Raw genomic sequence first — 16,750 nt, forward strand, 5'->3', positions numbered from 1 at the left:
GCTGAATATTTACTGCTTTGGAACTATTATAGGATATCAATATGCAGTAAATCTTCTACAAACTGCATAATCACCTTAAGTTTGAAAATTAAGGCATACTGGTGAAAAGGGTAATTGAAAGTTGAAACTGGATGATGGAATAGGCCTAAACAGCAGACTATATAATTGGGGAATCCTATGTAGAAACTCCAAGAGGGTCAAACCAATCAAATTTGTTTAATGAGAAAAATAGTTCATCAAAAGCAATAATTGGAAATCTGTAACAAGCACTTGGGTCGGGATCTTTGGGTCCTCGGAAAAGATAACAGCACCTTTCTGCATCGTCATAAGGGCATAACAGAACAGGAGCTAAAACCTTTCTTTCATTAATAATCATCTCAAGGTAATAATCTGCATGAAGAACAAAATAGAGTTTGATGAGCATCATCAATTGAATTCAAATTGAGCAAAAACAAAAAGAATTTTCCCCTTTTAATTCTTTTCCTGTTTTAACTGTCATTTAACTAATTTATTTCTAAAGAAAACTGAGGCTGCACCCCAGAAACCAAAATCTTTACCTCCGTGGTTCTTTCTCTCCCTTACAATAAATTCTTTCGTTGTTTTCAAGTCTCCATCTTTATCAAAAATCATCTATATTTCTTTTAACACCAATCACATTTCCCACACTACCCTCCCCAAAAAATTCCCAAGTACCTTTTCTATTAAAGATTTTTGTTGAAGAAGGTTTGTTACATTTGTGTTAGACTATTGTTAGTCTTTAAACAGAAAAGCTAACGATTTTCGTTAGATTATTACCGTTAGAAGCTTAGCTCAATAAGAAAGTGACAAGTGTCCAATTCCTCTGTATTAAAAGCAATAATCCGTAACAGATGAAGGTTAATGAGAATTTTCTCAATTTGTTTCCTTTATGAACTACTTTCATTTCCTCTGCAATCTTCTTCTTCAATCTACTCTTCAAATCGTGATATGGTATCAGAGCAGAACTTTGAAAAATCTTAGCAAAAATTTATTGTTCTTTTGATTCATTATTACTGATTTCTTATCAATTTTTACACATTTGATATTCTGATCTTGATTTCTTTCAAGAAATTCTTCTTAAAACCCTAATTTTTTCTGTAAACATGTCGTGTTCAAACTTGGAATCAGAAAATCCATTCAGTCCTTATTACTTGCATACTGGTTCCAGCTAAAGAAGATCCAATTTTTCCAATTTGGGAACATTGCAATACAATGGTGCTCTCTTGGATCTTGAGGTCTTTATCTCCATTAATTGCACAGAGTGTCTTGTGGATTGACAATGCAATGGATGTTTGGAAGGATCTTTATGATAGATTTTCTCAAGGTAACGCTTTAAGAATATCAGACTTATAAGAAGAAATTTTTGCTTTTAAACAGAATAATTTGTCTGTTACAGATTATTTTACTCAATTGAAAATTCTTTGGGATGAATATCTTAACCTTATAATGGTGCCTGTTTGTTCTTGTAATCCACAATGTCATTGTGATGCTTTAAAGATTGTTAAAGATCATCAAGAAGGTGATTATGTGATTAGATTTTTAAAATGTCTAAATGAAGGCTTTACTGTTATCAAAATTCAAGTGCTGATGTTAGATCCTTTACCTAAGATTAATAAGGCTTTTTCCCTTGCTTTACAACATGAAAGACAATTAGGTTTAGGAATGGCAGTTTCACAAACCAATGAGTCATCTATATTTGCAGCTCAAGTAAATATTTCTTATAGACCTCCTCCTATGAATTCTTCTGCTAACAGATCTTACACACCTCCTATGAATTCTTTTGGTGGTTCAAATAATACTAGATTTCATCCTCAGGGGGGACAGAAAAGATTTTATACTACACCAAACAATGGTAAATCTATATGTAGTTATTGTGGAATGTCAGGACATGCTGTAGATATATGTTTCAAAAAACATGGATATCCACCTGGTTATAAGTCTAAATATAGGCCACAAACTTGTGTTAATCAAGTTGGAGAATTAGTAACAATTGAGGATCATGAGAATGCTTATTCCTTTGAACAAGAACAAGGTTATGACAATAATAACGTCTATGGAGTTAATGAATCTACTGATTATGATAAAGTCAATGTTTCATCTAATAAATCTTCACCAGTGATTACACTAGAGCAATATTCACAACTTATGACTTTATTACAATAAAATAATGTTGCTTCAAACTCTATTGCTTCACCTAGAATCAATATTATGTCTACCAATTTTACTGCTGGGCCAGAAGAAACAGGTACACAATTCTTTTCTTATTCTTATTTTAACAATTTTATTGCATATTCATATGTTAAGAGGCCAACTAAAATAATTTGGATAATAGATTCAGGTGCAACATATCATATAGTTTGTTCTTTGGATGCTTTTACTTCTTATAAATCAGTGCACAACATTTTTGTTACTTTGCCAAATTTTCAAAAAGTTGCAGTCACACATATAGGAATTGTTAAATTTAGTAATGATTTGATTCTTAATGATGTGTTATTTGTCCATGATTTTTCATTTAATTTAGTTTCTACAAGCAAGTTAACTGCTCAATATAATTATTGCTTTATACTTCATAAAAATATTTTCATTATACAGGATCCTATCAAATGGAAGATGTTTGGATTAGCTAAACAAGTTCAAGGTCTTTATCATCTTGCTAAAGCTCAATTTGATACTTCTATATTAGTTTCAAATGATTCTGCTATGATTAGTTCTGTCAATGCTGACAGTATTTGGCACTTTCGTTTAGGTCACTTAGCTAATTCTAGATTGAAATGTTTACAATCTATTAAATCATCAATAAAAGTTCCTATTGAAAAATATTGTAAGACTTGTCATTTAGCAAAACAAAAGAATTCCTTTAAGCAAATCTGTTGTAAACAAATGTTTTGAACTTATGCATATAGATATTTGAGGACCAGCCATGACACATGCTCTATATAGTCATAGATATTTCTTGACAATAGTTGATGATAAAAGTAGATATATTTGGATATTTTTAATGAAATCTAAAACTGATACTAGGCCTATAATATAAAACTTCTGTAATTTTGTGGAAACACAGTTTGATAACAAGATAAAATGTATCAGGACAGATAATGGTGTTGAGTTTGCTATGCCCTTATTTCTTTCAATCAAAGGGAATTATTCATCAAACTACATGTGTTTATACCCCTGAGCAGAATTCAGTGGTAGAAAGAAAACATCAACATATTTTTAATGTTGCTAGAGCTCTTAAATTCCAATCTTCTATGCCTTTGAGTTTCTGGTCAGACTGTGTGAGTCATGTTGTTTTTATAATCAATAGAGTTCCATCTCCTATAATTGATAATAAGACTCCATATGAACTTTTGTATGATAAACTACCTGTGCTTGATAATTTAAAGGTATTTGGATGCTTAGTATATGCATGCACATTGCCACATAACAGACATAAATTCACTCCTAGGGCAACATAGTGTATGTTCATTGGTTTTCCAGAAAATACTAAAGGTTACAAACTTTATGATATTCAGTCTAAACAAATTTTAATTTCAAGAAATGTTAGGTTCTATGAACATTTATTTCTATTGACACATTTAATATGGATATTTCTTTGCCTATTCCTTCAACTAATGTTGATTCAGTTAACACTGATATTACTCCAGTTAATGAGTCTAATAATGAACCAAATTCTATTCATAATTCTAAGTCATTAGTTCCTATTACTGATTTTATTCCAGTAAGAAAGTCTGCTAGAGTTGTTAATAAACCATTTTTTTAAAGGGTTATGTTTATCAACTTCCAAGAACTAATGCTATAATCAATAAACATAGGACTACACCTCATGTTTTCTCAAAAGTGTTTACTTATGACAAACTGAGTTTATTTCATAGAGCCTTTAATGTTCAGATTGATTCTAATATAAAACCTAAAACATATAATGAACTTCTTAAGCATTCTTGTTGGAAAGAAGCTATGTAAAAAGAACTAGATGCTTTGCAAAAGAACAATACTTGGATTTTAACAAAGTTACCTACTCATAAAGTTGCTATAGGATGTAAATGGGTTTTTAAAACTAAATATAATAGTGATGGATCTATAGAAAGACATAAAGCTCGTCTTGTGGCAAAAGATTACACACAACAAAATGGTATAGACTATATCGATACATTTTTCACCTGCTGTAAAAATGTCTACTATTCGTGTTCTTTTAGCTGTTGCAGAATCCAGGAATTGGTTTTTACATTAGTTGGATATAAACAATGCATTCTTGCATGGAGATTTACATGAAGAAGTGTATATGCAAATTCCACTTAGACTTTCATGTGCACAACCTGGTCTAGTCTGCAAGCTTACTAAGTCCTTATATGGATTAAAACAAGCAAGTAGGCAGTGGAATGTGAAGCTTACTGATGCATTACTGTCTCAAGGTTTTAATCAAACAATATCAGATTCTTCTCTATTTACAAGGAAGCGTGATCAGTCTTTTATAGCATTGATGGTTTATGTAGATGTTATCCTCACAAGCAATGATTTGGGACATATTAAATCAATAAAGGCTTATCTTGATGAAGTGTTCAAAATCAAAGACCTTGGTCCTTTAAAATTCTTCTTAGGTCTTAAAGTAGCAAGATCAAAATCTGGGATCAATTTGGGCCAAAAGAAGTATGTCATAGATCTCCTGACAGAGACTGGTTATTTAGGATCAAAACCTGCCTCAACTCCTATGACATCAGATACAAGACTAACCAAAGATGATAGTTCTTTATATTCAGATGTTACAACATATAGAAGACTAGTAGGAAAGCTTATTTACTTATGTAGTACTAGGCCTGATATATCATTTCATGTTCAGCAGTTGTCTCAGTTTTTGGATTGCCCAACAGATAAGTACTATGCCGCAATTTCAAGGATCCTCAGATATTTAAAGAAGTCTCTGGGACAAGGTTTATTTTTTCCTGCCTCAAACAATTTAAAGCTCAAGGCTTTCTCAAATTCTGACTGGGCTACATGTTCTGAAACTAGAAGATCCATATCTGGTTTCTGTGTTTTTCTTGGGAATTTTTTAATATCTTGGAAAATAAAGAAACAAGCAACTGTATCAAAATCCAGTTCAGAAGCAGAATATAGAGCCTTAGCAAATGTGACATGTGAGATTCAGTGGTTGTCTTTTTTATTAGAGGATTTACAAGTCCAAAATTCTGTTCCAGCGTTGGTGTATTGTGATAATCAGTCAGCATGTTATTTGGCTCATAATCCAGTGTTCCATGAAAGGACGAAACACATAGAAATTGACTGTCATATTGTTAGGCAAAAGATTCAATCTGGACTTATTCGTTTGATCCTTGTTTCCTCTACTCAGCAGCTGGCTGATTTCTTCACAAAATCACTTCCTCCTTCTTTATTCCTTAGCTTTATTAACAAGCTGGGCATACATGACATCTATGCTCCATCTTGAGGGGGATATTAAAGATATTTGTTAAAAAAGGTTTGTTACATTTCTGTTAGACTATTGTTAGTCTTTAAACAGAAAAGCTAACGATTTTCATTAGATTATTACCGTTAGAAGCTTAGCTCAATAGGAAAGTGACAAGTGTCCAATTCCTCTGTATTAAAAGCAATCACCTGTAACAGATGAAGGTTAATGAGAATTTTCTCAATTTGTTTTCTCTATGAACTACTTTCATTTCCTCTGCAATCTTTTTCTTCAATCTACTCTTCAAATCGTGATATTTTCTTTTTTTTTTTAAATTGAAGACTCAAATTCTCCACCTTTAACTTATGATTCAAGCTAAATCCTATTTTATTATCGAGATTATAAAGAATAGAGAGAGTTTTCTTTTCCTAACGTAACAGTTATTCACATTTCATTTGATGGTCAGAAGTAACTTGAAAGCTAAGCAGTGGTAACAGGACTAGCGGCGAGGCTGATCTGAAGTGGTGGTGGCGCTGGTGGATGCATTATTAAGATTTTGAACTGCAAGGATACGATTTGCTATAGCAGAGCTCGATGGCCAGGTGGGTTATAGGGGTTTCTTGACCAGTGCCCAGTGGCAATGCCATTAGAATTTCTACTATTTGTTTTCTCTTTTTTTTTTTTTTTTTTTTATTTTCCTTTTCAAACAAAGGATTAGTTTATTTAATATTAAAAATTCAACCTTATTAAACTTATAAAATTAATTATAATTAATATATTTTTGATAGAATTATAACTAGAAGTATGTCAAATATAATAAAATTTCTAATAACTTCTATACATAATATATATATAAAATATTAAAAAAATTAAAAATTAAAAATTAAAAAATTTCATACTCAAATCAAACACAGAATTATTTTATCTAAAATGAACTTCAAGTTTATTATATAGCACATAAAACAACAAAATTTATTTACAAATAATCCTATTAAAACATATTTATAAATAAAATAAAATGTGCATAAGATTGAAACCAAAGACTATATGCTTTAGTTTTTTAAAACCCTTAAAAGCCTTCAAATTTCAGGTTTTGTTAGTATGAGAAAGAATCAAACTTTCAAGGGTAGAAAACTATGAATGAAGATTTGTAATAATATTTTTACATAAGTTTCTTAAGAGTACGAAATTTGGATTTAATGTGTTTTAATTGAGGGTTTGTAATTGGATCCACAAAATGAAAGCAAAAGGGCTGATTTTATGGAACATGAAAGGGCATGTTTTATGTATACTTAGATATAAAAAGGTACCTATTATGGAATCTTAAAGAGATGCTTCATTTATCATGCACCTTTGTCTTACACGATGATAGGACAAAATGATCATATATAATGCATTATATGACAAAATAATAAAATAATATTTAATAGATAAATTCTTGACCATGTCAAGCACTTGATTTTCTTGAATGACTTTCAAATTTATTCATACATTTTATTAAAATATTTAAAAATTATTTTTCAAATTACCAATTATAAAAATCATATCCTAATAATAAATTGATATGACTAAAACTAATTATCTATTTCAAACATGTCGTGTTAAATTTATATGCTGATAGAAATTAAATAATTTATATTTAAAAAAATTTAATGACCGTAAATTATAATATGAATAGTTATTATTTTAATACTTGTCATAGAGATGAGATTCAATTACTCTATTTATTATCACTTGATTTAAGTTTTAAGTATAATAATTAAACAAAATTTATATTAAATAATATGATTATTTGTTTTATAAGAAAAATGAAGAATTGCCTAGACTAACGAAATAGTGAGAAAAGAAGATTCCCACCTTTTATTTGGTAAAACATAGCAGCCAATGAAAGTGGAGCGAGATATGCTTATTAGAGCTTACCATACAAAATGAGAAAGAGTTAATTAAAGTTGGGTATTGTTTGGCATGTAAGAAAATGTTTACCAACAATGAGAACACAACCTATTATGTATGTCTCCAACAACAAGTTTAATTTGCCATCTTTATCAATGGTCAGGATTGAAAGCTCTCCATCTAATATTTTCTCTTTTCATATATAAAAATATATTTATTTATTTATGTTGATTTATAAAATTTTTACACAACGAAATCTCTTTATAATCACACATTTGGAATCAAATAAAATATAATGTAGCTTTAAATCGTAAATTTTTTTAGACTTAATACTTAATTTTATTGGTAAAATAATAAAAATAATAAATAAAATACGTAAATATCTTGTCATATCATATAAATAAAATTTTATGAGTCAAAATAAATACGGTAAAATAAAACATAGCAATTATATATAATTTTTAAAGTGAATTTAAATAATTTATAACTTATTATAATAGAGAATTGATATTTATAAATAGTTTAATTCTACTTGTAGAGAGGTTTTATCGTATACGGGCAAGCCAGCAAAATAATTTATTTTCTTGTATAATAATAACAATAATAATAATAATTATTGTCATCCAAATAAGATTATATATTAAAAAAAAGTTTAATAGTTTATTACATTCACACCTAATGAATGTTTAATTCGTCAAATTATTTTTGAATGATGTAATAAATAGAATGATTAAAATCTGATTATTTATATATAACATGTTTTATAAAGTATTTATCATCAATCAATATCTCATTTCTCTTCCATTAATTGATTCTTAGTATATGCTTAAAATGCAATCCCTCTCTCTCTCTCTCTCTCTCTCTCTCTCTCTCTCTCTATAAAATTTTATTCACGAAATTACATTTATATGCATCATACGTACAACAATGGCCGACATAATATAATATTGGACTAAATTGTTTTCTTTTTTCCTCACTGTTCTTTAGTTGTTCATGTATAAAAATTACAAACGGTTTGCTTCATACATTGTCCGAAAATCATTTATAAAAAATCAATTGTTACTGATCATTAAAATCTCTCATGTAATTGTATTTTCGAATGCTATAATTTAGGTTAAAAGTAATTTCTAATGAATAAAATTCAGTCAGAGCTTCTTCAAGTAAAATTCAATGGCCAAAGGTTCAAATTGGACACTATTCTTCTTTTCTTTTTGTCCCATTTAGAACCTCTTGTTTTTTCCCCTTCAAAAAGGTCCAACTTGGACCCTTAGTTAACAAAAAAAAGAAAAAAGAAATTAATTAAAAGTTTTATTGATGTAGATAGGTAGGTGGGTTCATCTTTTGCTTAATATGCAGTGACATGGCATTTTGTAGCCTCTTAAAAAAGGACTCATGTAGCCACATCAGCAAAACTTGACCTCAGTTAAGTTTCTTTTGTTAACTAAGGGTCCAAATTGTTAGCTTTACGGAAAAAAGAGGTTTCTAAAAGGGATATAATAAAAGAATAGGTCCATTATGAACTATCCAAAGAAGTTGAGGGTCAAATTTGGCCCTTTAGCCAAATTCAATCCGGACTGCAACAATATTAGGCGTTGGATTAAATATCCAAAACATCACTCGCTCCTCAAAAACATACAAATCCAACGGACGAGAATATATAACCTGAAAATATAAAATACAACCAATCTTAGATAAATATTACCATGAAAGACTTTCTTATGAATTAGTATATAATATAAAAAATTTTCTTAAAAAACATGTGTTAAGAATGTCCATCACAAGTGTGGAAGCACATCTCTTGTAGTGGGGCCTACTTTTCCCGACCGTGATGATGATTATTACTCAAACTGTAATTTTTCACTTTTTTGAGGATTAAAACGTAAAAAAAAGGAAAATAAATATTATTAAATATGTACCTATATGTAATTAGTGACAATGTATCAATTTTTTTAATGTTATTGATATTTTCTTTCTGTGTGAGTTAGGACAAACTCCCACAATTACCGGATAATTAGAATTTTTTTATTTGCATTCAATTTTAGAAATTTGGATAGAAAGAGAAAAGAAAAGAAAGAAAAAGCTCTTATTATTTACTTTAATTACTTGAATTTTGTCTTTCTATTCTTTTACTTTCTCTTGTTGTTGCAAGTTTCCAAATTAGTTTCTTCGATTTGTTGATCTAACTTTTGCTTCTCTCGATCTTTCCCTTCAATGGCCACTAAAGATCCTAAAGAGAGAGAAAGAGTAGAGAGAGAAAGCAAAAGAACAAAAAAAGCAAAGTGAGTGACTTTGATAGTCAATTGTATTGTACCATCAGTTTTTTTTTTTTTTTTTTCAAAGAAAGAGGTTTTAATAGCTAAAGGCTCGAACTTTACTAAATTTTTGGGTGTTGGGAATTGAGTGTTCTATTGGGTTTGGTTTGGTTTGATTTGTTTGGATTTGATATGGGTGGGTGTTTTCCTTGTTTTGGATCATCAAACAAGGAGGGTACTGATGGTGGCGGTGCTATCAAAGAAGTGGCCAAGAAGGATTCAGTCAAAGAAGGCTCAGTTGCTCAGTCACACCATGTTGGTAGAGTTAGCTCAGGTAATAAAGTTTGAATTTATTTTGGTGAATTATATATGGAGATTAACTTTGTTGAATTATGAGTTTTTGGGTCTTCTTTTGAGTGTTTTGTTACTGTGTTTCTGTTAAAATTTGTTTCTGCTTTGATCTGTTTCATCTATGCCTGGTTTGCTTAATTGCGGTTCTTTTAGCTTTAGTGCTAAGACCTTTGATGAATAGGGTTGGTTGCTTGTGGAATTCCTTATCGTTTATGCTGTTTGATTCTTATGGTATTGGCATGGTGCTTAGTATTGTTTTAAAGATCTGCTCTTAAGTTTCAGGACCCCTGTTTTGGAGTCTTCTATAACTATATTTTCTTTTCTATCATAATTGTCAAAGACAAAGCTGGATGTTAGTATTTAAAAGATTCTCACTGCTCCTGCAAATATATGATCTATTGATAGGTTAGGTAAAAAATTGTTTATCTATTGTGTTTGTTCAAAGAATGTAAAAACGGAAATGTTAGGCTTAAGTTTACATTTTGTTTATGGCTACACTGTGATAGCCAATTGATTTGGGAAAAGAAAATAAAAAAGCTTCATAATACTAACCCTAATGACAATGAGAGATCAACAAAGTCTCACCACTTGGAAGCATTCTCCATGGAAAGTCCATTTAGTCTGGATTGGTTAATAGTAAATCTACCTAGGAGAAACATAAAGATCTCTATTTTGACATATTTTTTGGTTGTGCATATACTAGTTTAGTCCTTAGGCTGTTCAATTATGTTTTATAATCAGCTGCTTATATATTCATTTACCTTTCCTTCCATTTCTATTGTTTGTCTAATGCACCTAATCATGCAGACAAATCAAAATCACGAAATGGCTCTGATCCTAAGAAGGAGCCAACAATTCCAAAAGATGGACCAACTGCTCATATTGCAGCACAAACATTTACATTCCGGGAGCTTGCTGCTGCAACAAAGAACTTCCGACAAGAGTGTCTATTGGGTGAAGGGGGTTTTGGACGGGTTTACAAAGGTCGTTTGGAGAGCACTGGACAGGTAATTTAAGATTGCATTGGATGCCTACATTAACATTGTATAATTTGTGTCATGACACCTTGTTCGTACTTTGAAAACTTTTTCTGTTAAGCTTATCAACTTTTGTGTATCAAGCTTCTACATTACATGTATTTTGACTTTGTAAGCACTTATTATCAACAATATGTATGACGAAATAATGTTGCTAGGTTTCATCTTATTGGACAATTTTGTGATTTCAGGTAGTTGCTGTAAAGCAGCTTGATCGGAATGGCCTTCAAGGAAATAGGGAATTTCTAGTGGAGGTTCTCATGCTCAGCCTCCTCCACCATCCCAACCTTGTTAATTTGATTGGTTATTGTGCTGATGGGGATCAGCGCCTTCTTGTTTATGAGTTTATGCCACTGGGGTCATTGGAAGACCACTTGCATGGTTAGATTGTCTATCTTCTTTACTTTAGTTCAATTACACTCTCTACATTGGCTAGATTGCTCACTTTTCCCTTCAGTTATCATTTTTCTCTGCACAGATATTAAAAGTTTGCCAAGGTCTCATAGACTTCTGTATTATATAGCTATGTCATTCATTGTTGAGAACATGGTTAAATGACTTGGTTATTTAATAATGTAGCTAGTTTCACTAAAATGTTTTTTATTCTCCAGAGATATTAAAATGTTCTTTCACTTCTTCTAAGCTGCATAAATTAATAAATTTACCCCCAGAAGTTATAACATTTGACTTTGGTGTGTAACCATATTGCTTTTTAGTGCATCAACTGCTAATTTAAAACAAACTGTGATGATTCCTGTGAATATTGCTTGCTTATTCTACTTGGCATAGTTTGATTGAACAACATCTAATCACTTAGAGCGGTGGTAATCTTTTTTGGTTAAAAAGTATAAATGATTATTGAGGAGTGTTCTCCATCTCTGTTTGATGTCTTCTTGAAACTTGGATGAGTTGTAGGGAAAGATTCGCCTAGCATTATATACTTTTGAGTTACATATTAGCGAAGTATCATAAGACGTTGCTCTGGATACAAATTTCATAAGACTTGTAGTTTCACTGACTGATTGAGTGTGAGGAATATAAAACAAACTGTGATGATTCCTATGGATATTGCTTGCTTATTCTACTTTGCATGGTCTGATTGAACAACATCTAATCACTTAGAGCGGTGGTAATTTTTTAGTTAAAATGTACAAATGACTATTGAGGAGTGTTCTCCATCTCTGCTTGATGTCTTTTTGAAACTTGGATGAGTTGTAGGGAAAGATTCGCCTAGCATTATATACTTTTTTGTTACATATTAGCGAAGTTTCATAAGAAGTTGCTCTGGATAGAAGTCTGCCGATATTTAAGAGAATTAAAAGGAAAATATCATGAAGAGTATTTGACAGTAGGGCATGTCAACAGGCCATGAATCACAAGATAAGTGAAAGGCCAATTGTTTTGGGGATGTGAAGATCAATTGGGATGGTCAAGTTTGGAAGAGAAGCATTTGGGATAACCTAGGAATAATCTGTTGGTGATATCTTTCATTTGTAGATATAGCACCCAGTTGATTGATTTAAGACTCTGAAGGAGGAATACTGCAAATAGCAGGTCACATAAAGATCTGAAAAGCTCATAGAAAGGAAGTCTTTCATATTCCATGACAGAATTTGCAGATTTATTCCAACTTTGATGTGATAGTAGCAGTAGCAGAAGTTGGCATGACTGATAGTCACTTGGCATAATGTTTAAATTGCTACTATTGGTACTTCTAGTAGAAGTGCTACATCAGATCTTGCTTAGAAGCTATAATTGTATTTGACATGCGACTGGTGGTCGAAATTGCGTCAACTTTCAATTCATGCTAGGTACTTTCCCTCGGCTTGTGCGAGTATGCATACCTGTCTAGTGAACCATAGTTTAGAACTAGCTTTAGAACCCTCAGTTTGAGAAACGTGATCTCTGTGTGATGTGGAGCTAATTTCCAGCAGACATGATCAATTGTTTATTGGAGTCTGAAAGCAGTCTCACACTTTCCGAGGTCCCCGCTTTAATTGAAAGGAATATTAGACTATTGATATTGCAGCAAGAAGACTGTTTTTTTCTTTTTTATTTAATACCGAATCTTTGCTATCAAAGAAGTTCAGTATCAAGCTCTGAAATGTGGATACTGAGGTGAATAGATGGAAGTATTAAGAAAAGAACTGTTTAGATGAATCTGTCATGAGATGTTAATGGTGCCCATTGTTGGTGAAAAAGTTTGAGTAGAAGTCATGTTAATCAACTCTAGCATGTAGTGAGATGGTCAAAGGATTGTTGGATTCTGCTAAAATTGATGTCAGGACTGGAAAAAACTATAACAAAAACCTGGATAAATACAGGAGAGAAATGATTTTTAGGGATTTAAGGAAGTAGCTACTAGATGGAGGTAAACGGACAAAGAATTTACTTTGTGCTTAATCCGAAAACTGAGTTTAAGGCTTTGTAACTTTGAGGTTAAATTTGTTCATTTTAGGAGGTCAGTTGATCATCCTGCTAGCGTCTGCTAGACATGGGTAGCCTGATTGTCTGGTACGTATTAGATTTATTCTTTTGATACTTCTTGGTGCTTTTGCTTAACCTTGTTTTGGCATCATAAACTACCATCAAAGCTTGATGGTTGTTAAATTTCATTTGAATTGGTTAGCTTTGAATTTTACAGCTCATTCTTGTTACTAAATTTTATTATTTTTATCAGATTTTCCATCAGACAAGGAGCCTCTAGACTGGAACACTAGGATGAAGATTGCAGCTGGTGCAGCTAAGGGGTTAGAATACTTGCACGACAAAGCAAACCCACCTGTTATTTACCGGGACTTAAAATCATCCAACATCCTTCTTGATGAGGGCTATCACCCCAAGTTATCAGATTTTGGACTTGCGAAACTGGGTCCTGTTGGTGACAAGACGCATGTCTCAACACGTGTGATGGGGACATATGGTTATTGTGCTCCTGAATATGCTATGACTGGTCAACTTACTTTAAAATCTGATGTCTATAGTTTTGGAGTTGTATTTCTTGAACTTATCACAGGGCGCAAGGCCATAGATAATACCCGGGCTCCTGGAGAACATAATCTTGTCGCATGGGTAAGTTTTCCATCTTTTCATTTTCATACAGAAGTCTTCCAGTGATCTATTGTTTTCTTTCCCCCTTTTTTCATTATCATTATTTTCTTTTATGTTGAACTAACATAAAACAAGATTTCTGTGCATCTTGTTATATGTGCTGTCGGACATGGGGCTTTTCAGGCTCGACCACTTTTCAAAGATCGTAGGAAGTTCCCCAAAATGGCTGACCCACTGCTTCAAGGGCGTTATCCAATGCGAGGATTATATCAGGCTCTTGCAGTTGCAGCCATGTGCTTACAGGAACAAGCAGCCACAAGGCCTCTAATAGGGGATGTTGTGACTGCACTCACATATTTAGCTTCCCAAACGTATGACCCAAATTCTGCCAATCAAAGTAACAGAGTTGGGCCATCTACTCCTAGGAACAGAGATGACCGGAAGGGCATGGCTGATGGGCTGGACAGCCCAGATGAGCATGGACGTGGTGGATGGCATGGCTCCCCTTCTACATATAAAAATTCACCTGATTATAGAAGGCGTGACCCTATGAGGGAATCAAGCACCGCCAGCGAGTTAGGAAGGAGCGAAACTGGTGGTGGGTCTGGCAGGAAATGGGGTTTGGATGACTCTGAGCGACAAGATTCTCAGAGAGGAAGTCCAGTAAATACCAGCAGAGTTAGGGAGACTCCCAGGAATCGGGATTTAGATAGAGAGCGTGCAGTTGCAGAAGCAAAAGTTTGGGGTGAGAATTGGCGAGAGAAGAAGCGTGCAAATGCAATGGGTAGCTTTGATGGTACAAATGAGTAAAAATTGCAGTGCAAGGCCAATTCATGTCTTTGATTTGTTCTTGGCAAAATATATGTTGTATGCTTCCAGGGGTCATCATGAAGGGAAAAAAGAAGTTGTAGATACACAGTTCTTGAATGTTCTTGGTTCCCATTTCTGCCAAGGGAATAAGACTTGTTGTATCCAACTTTGACTGCTGATGTTATTGTCCTGTATCATTCTTGTAGTCATGAGTATGAAATTGAATGCTTCAATTATGTGGTTGAAGGAAGGAAAACAGGGAGAGATAAAGGTCTTCAGGGCAGAGGGGGGTGTTAATGTTTGGTTTTCGGGCATTTTACAGGGAACCCCACTGAAGAATGATGAATGCAACATGTTAATGTTATGTACTTAGGGTTTTTTTATTTTTTTTTTCTTTTCCTTGAAGTTCTTTGCCACAGGAATCTGGGAAGGTAGTTAATTTTTGGCCAATGTATTTGTGGTTTTAATTATGTGGGGAAAGACTTAGATTGGTGGGTTTGGTTTGGCCGTCTCATTGGTGTTACATATTGTACTCAATACGGTCTTGTGTATGGATTTCTGAGTCCGGTCATGTTTCGGCTTATACAGGAAGTTTTCATCATATTCTTCTCTCTCTGCTTCAATTGACAATACAGTTATGTCATATAACTTGACCATCAATTCTTCACTCAAATTCTAGTAATATATGTTCATTGAGGTATTCATTTATTGCACTGCAGCAACTCTAGTGTTTTTTTTCTGTTTTTTTTACGATAATGGAGACATATTGTGAATTAAATCGGTGTCTAAGAGTGAATATCAAAATTTAATTTAAAAAGGAAAAATATAAATTGTTGCTTATCAGCATATTATGGGAAGGTGCGTACCACTATCCTTTATGTTCGTATTGTCTGATGCCTTTAATTGCTGCATTACTTATGTAAGAGAAGAGAAATTAAAAGAAAAGAAATTTTAACTAGTGCATAATCTAGTGTTACAATTGGTATCGGAATCAGAATTAAAGAGGATCGAGAAAGGAATAAAAAATGCATAATGGCCGGTCACAACAATCGCTAAACCTGCAGCAGCAGCAAAGTCAGAAGAAGGAACACAAGAGCAAAAGCTAAAACAACTCCTCTCACCTGGAAGCTGCATATTTTAGTTCAACTTTGATACTGTTCTTCTAAGTACACAATAATGTGACTGAAAACATCATTAGCATTGGGAGTTATTTGTTAAAGAAATACACACAATTCATTGCCTGGCTTATGAAACTAAAGTGCACCACATAAAGCAGCCGCTTTCTCGCGGCATTAAAACATCTTTGCTGCAGTTGAGGATTTCAACACTTTGATCCATATACTCTTATCAAAGCTACACTTAATAGCAAGTGATGGACATCTTCGGCATTATTTACACAGAAACGACATGTATCATTTGATACAATCCTCCATCTCCGCAATGGTTTTGGTAGCAAGTTTCTTTTGAATATCAAGACAAAAACTATGCTTACGAATGCAGGCTGATCCTCTATAATAATACCTTCGCCCAGATAACCAGCATGACATTTGCTTCTTATGCTACTCTCTCAAACACTAGCTATAGATTATCTTTCCATCAGAGTTCAGAAGTGCCATTACAGGTAACTTTATCATCTTCATTCTTCACCACCTTCCGTGTAATCATCAAGAACAGTGGGAATATGCCATCCTCGAGTATTCCAGAGCTGGGCTATCTTGATAGTTTTTCCGGGATATGTCAAAATTCACATTCGGAAATCTGTCACTAAGAGCAGACTTGGCCCATGGATCAAAAGCAGAATTCCTTCCTATTTCACAGTCGGCCAATAAACGTAGGCTTGGCTACACTAGTCAACTTGACCAGTTGCAGTCAGGACCAGGTTTGGCTGCACTTGACCTTGCTATGCCCGAAAAACTCTTGTTGACAATTTCCTTTCTTTTATT

The 16,750-nt window shown here is 32.9% G+C and overlaps 1 protein-coding gene across 1 annotated transcript; it reads left to right on the forward strand.

Moving 5' to 3' along the window:
- Nucleotides 1-9,331: 9,331 nt before the first annotated feature.
- LOC8262400 (serine/threonine-protein kinase PBL27) lies at nucleotides 9,332-15,408 on the forward strand. Its single transcript, XM_002516834.4, has 5 exons — nucleotides 9,332-9,892; nucleotides 10,717-10,916; nucleotides 11,138-11,327; nucleotides 13,627-14,018; nucleotides 14,181-15,408. The coding sequence occupies exons 1-5, from the start codon at nucleotides 9,751-9,753 to the stop codon at nucleotides 14,805-14,807; spliced, it is 1,551 nt and encodes a 516-aa protein (XP_002516880.1). The 5' UTR covers nucleotides 9,332-9,750; the 3' UTR covers nucleotides 14,808-15,408.
- The last annotated feature ends 1,342 nt before the right edge of the window (nucleotides 15,409-16,750 follow it).

This window comes from Ricinus communis, chromosome 9 (genome assembly GCF_019578655.1).
Source record: "Ricinus communis isolate WT05 ecotype wild-type chromosome 9, ASM1957865v1, whole genome shotgun sequence".
Taxonomy (NCBI): domain Eukaryota; kingdom Viridiplantae; phylum Streptophyta; class Magnoliopsida; order Malpighiales; family Euphorbiaceae; genus Ricinus; species Ricinus communis.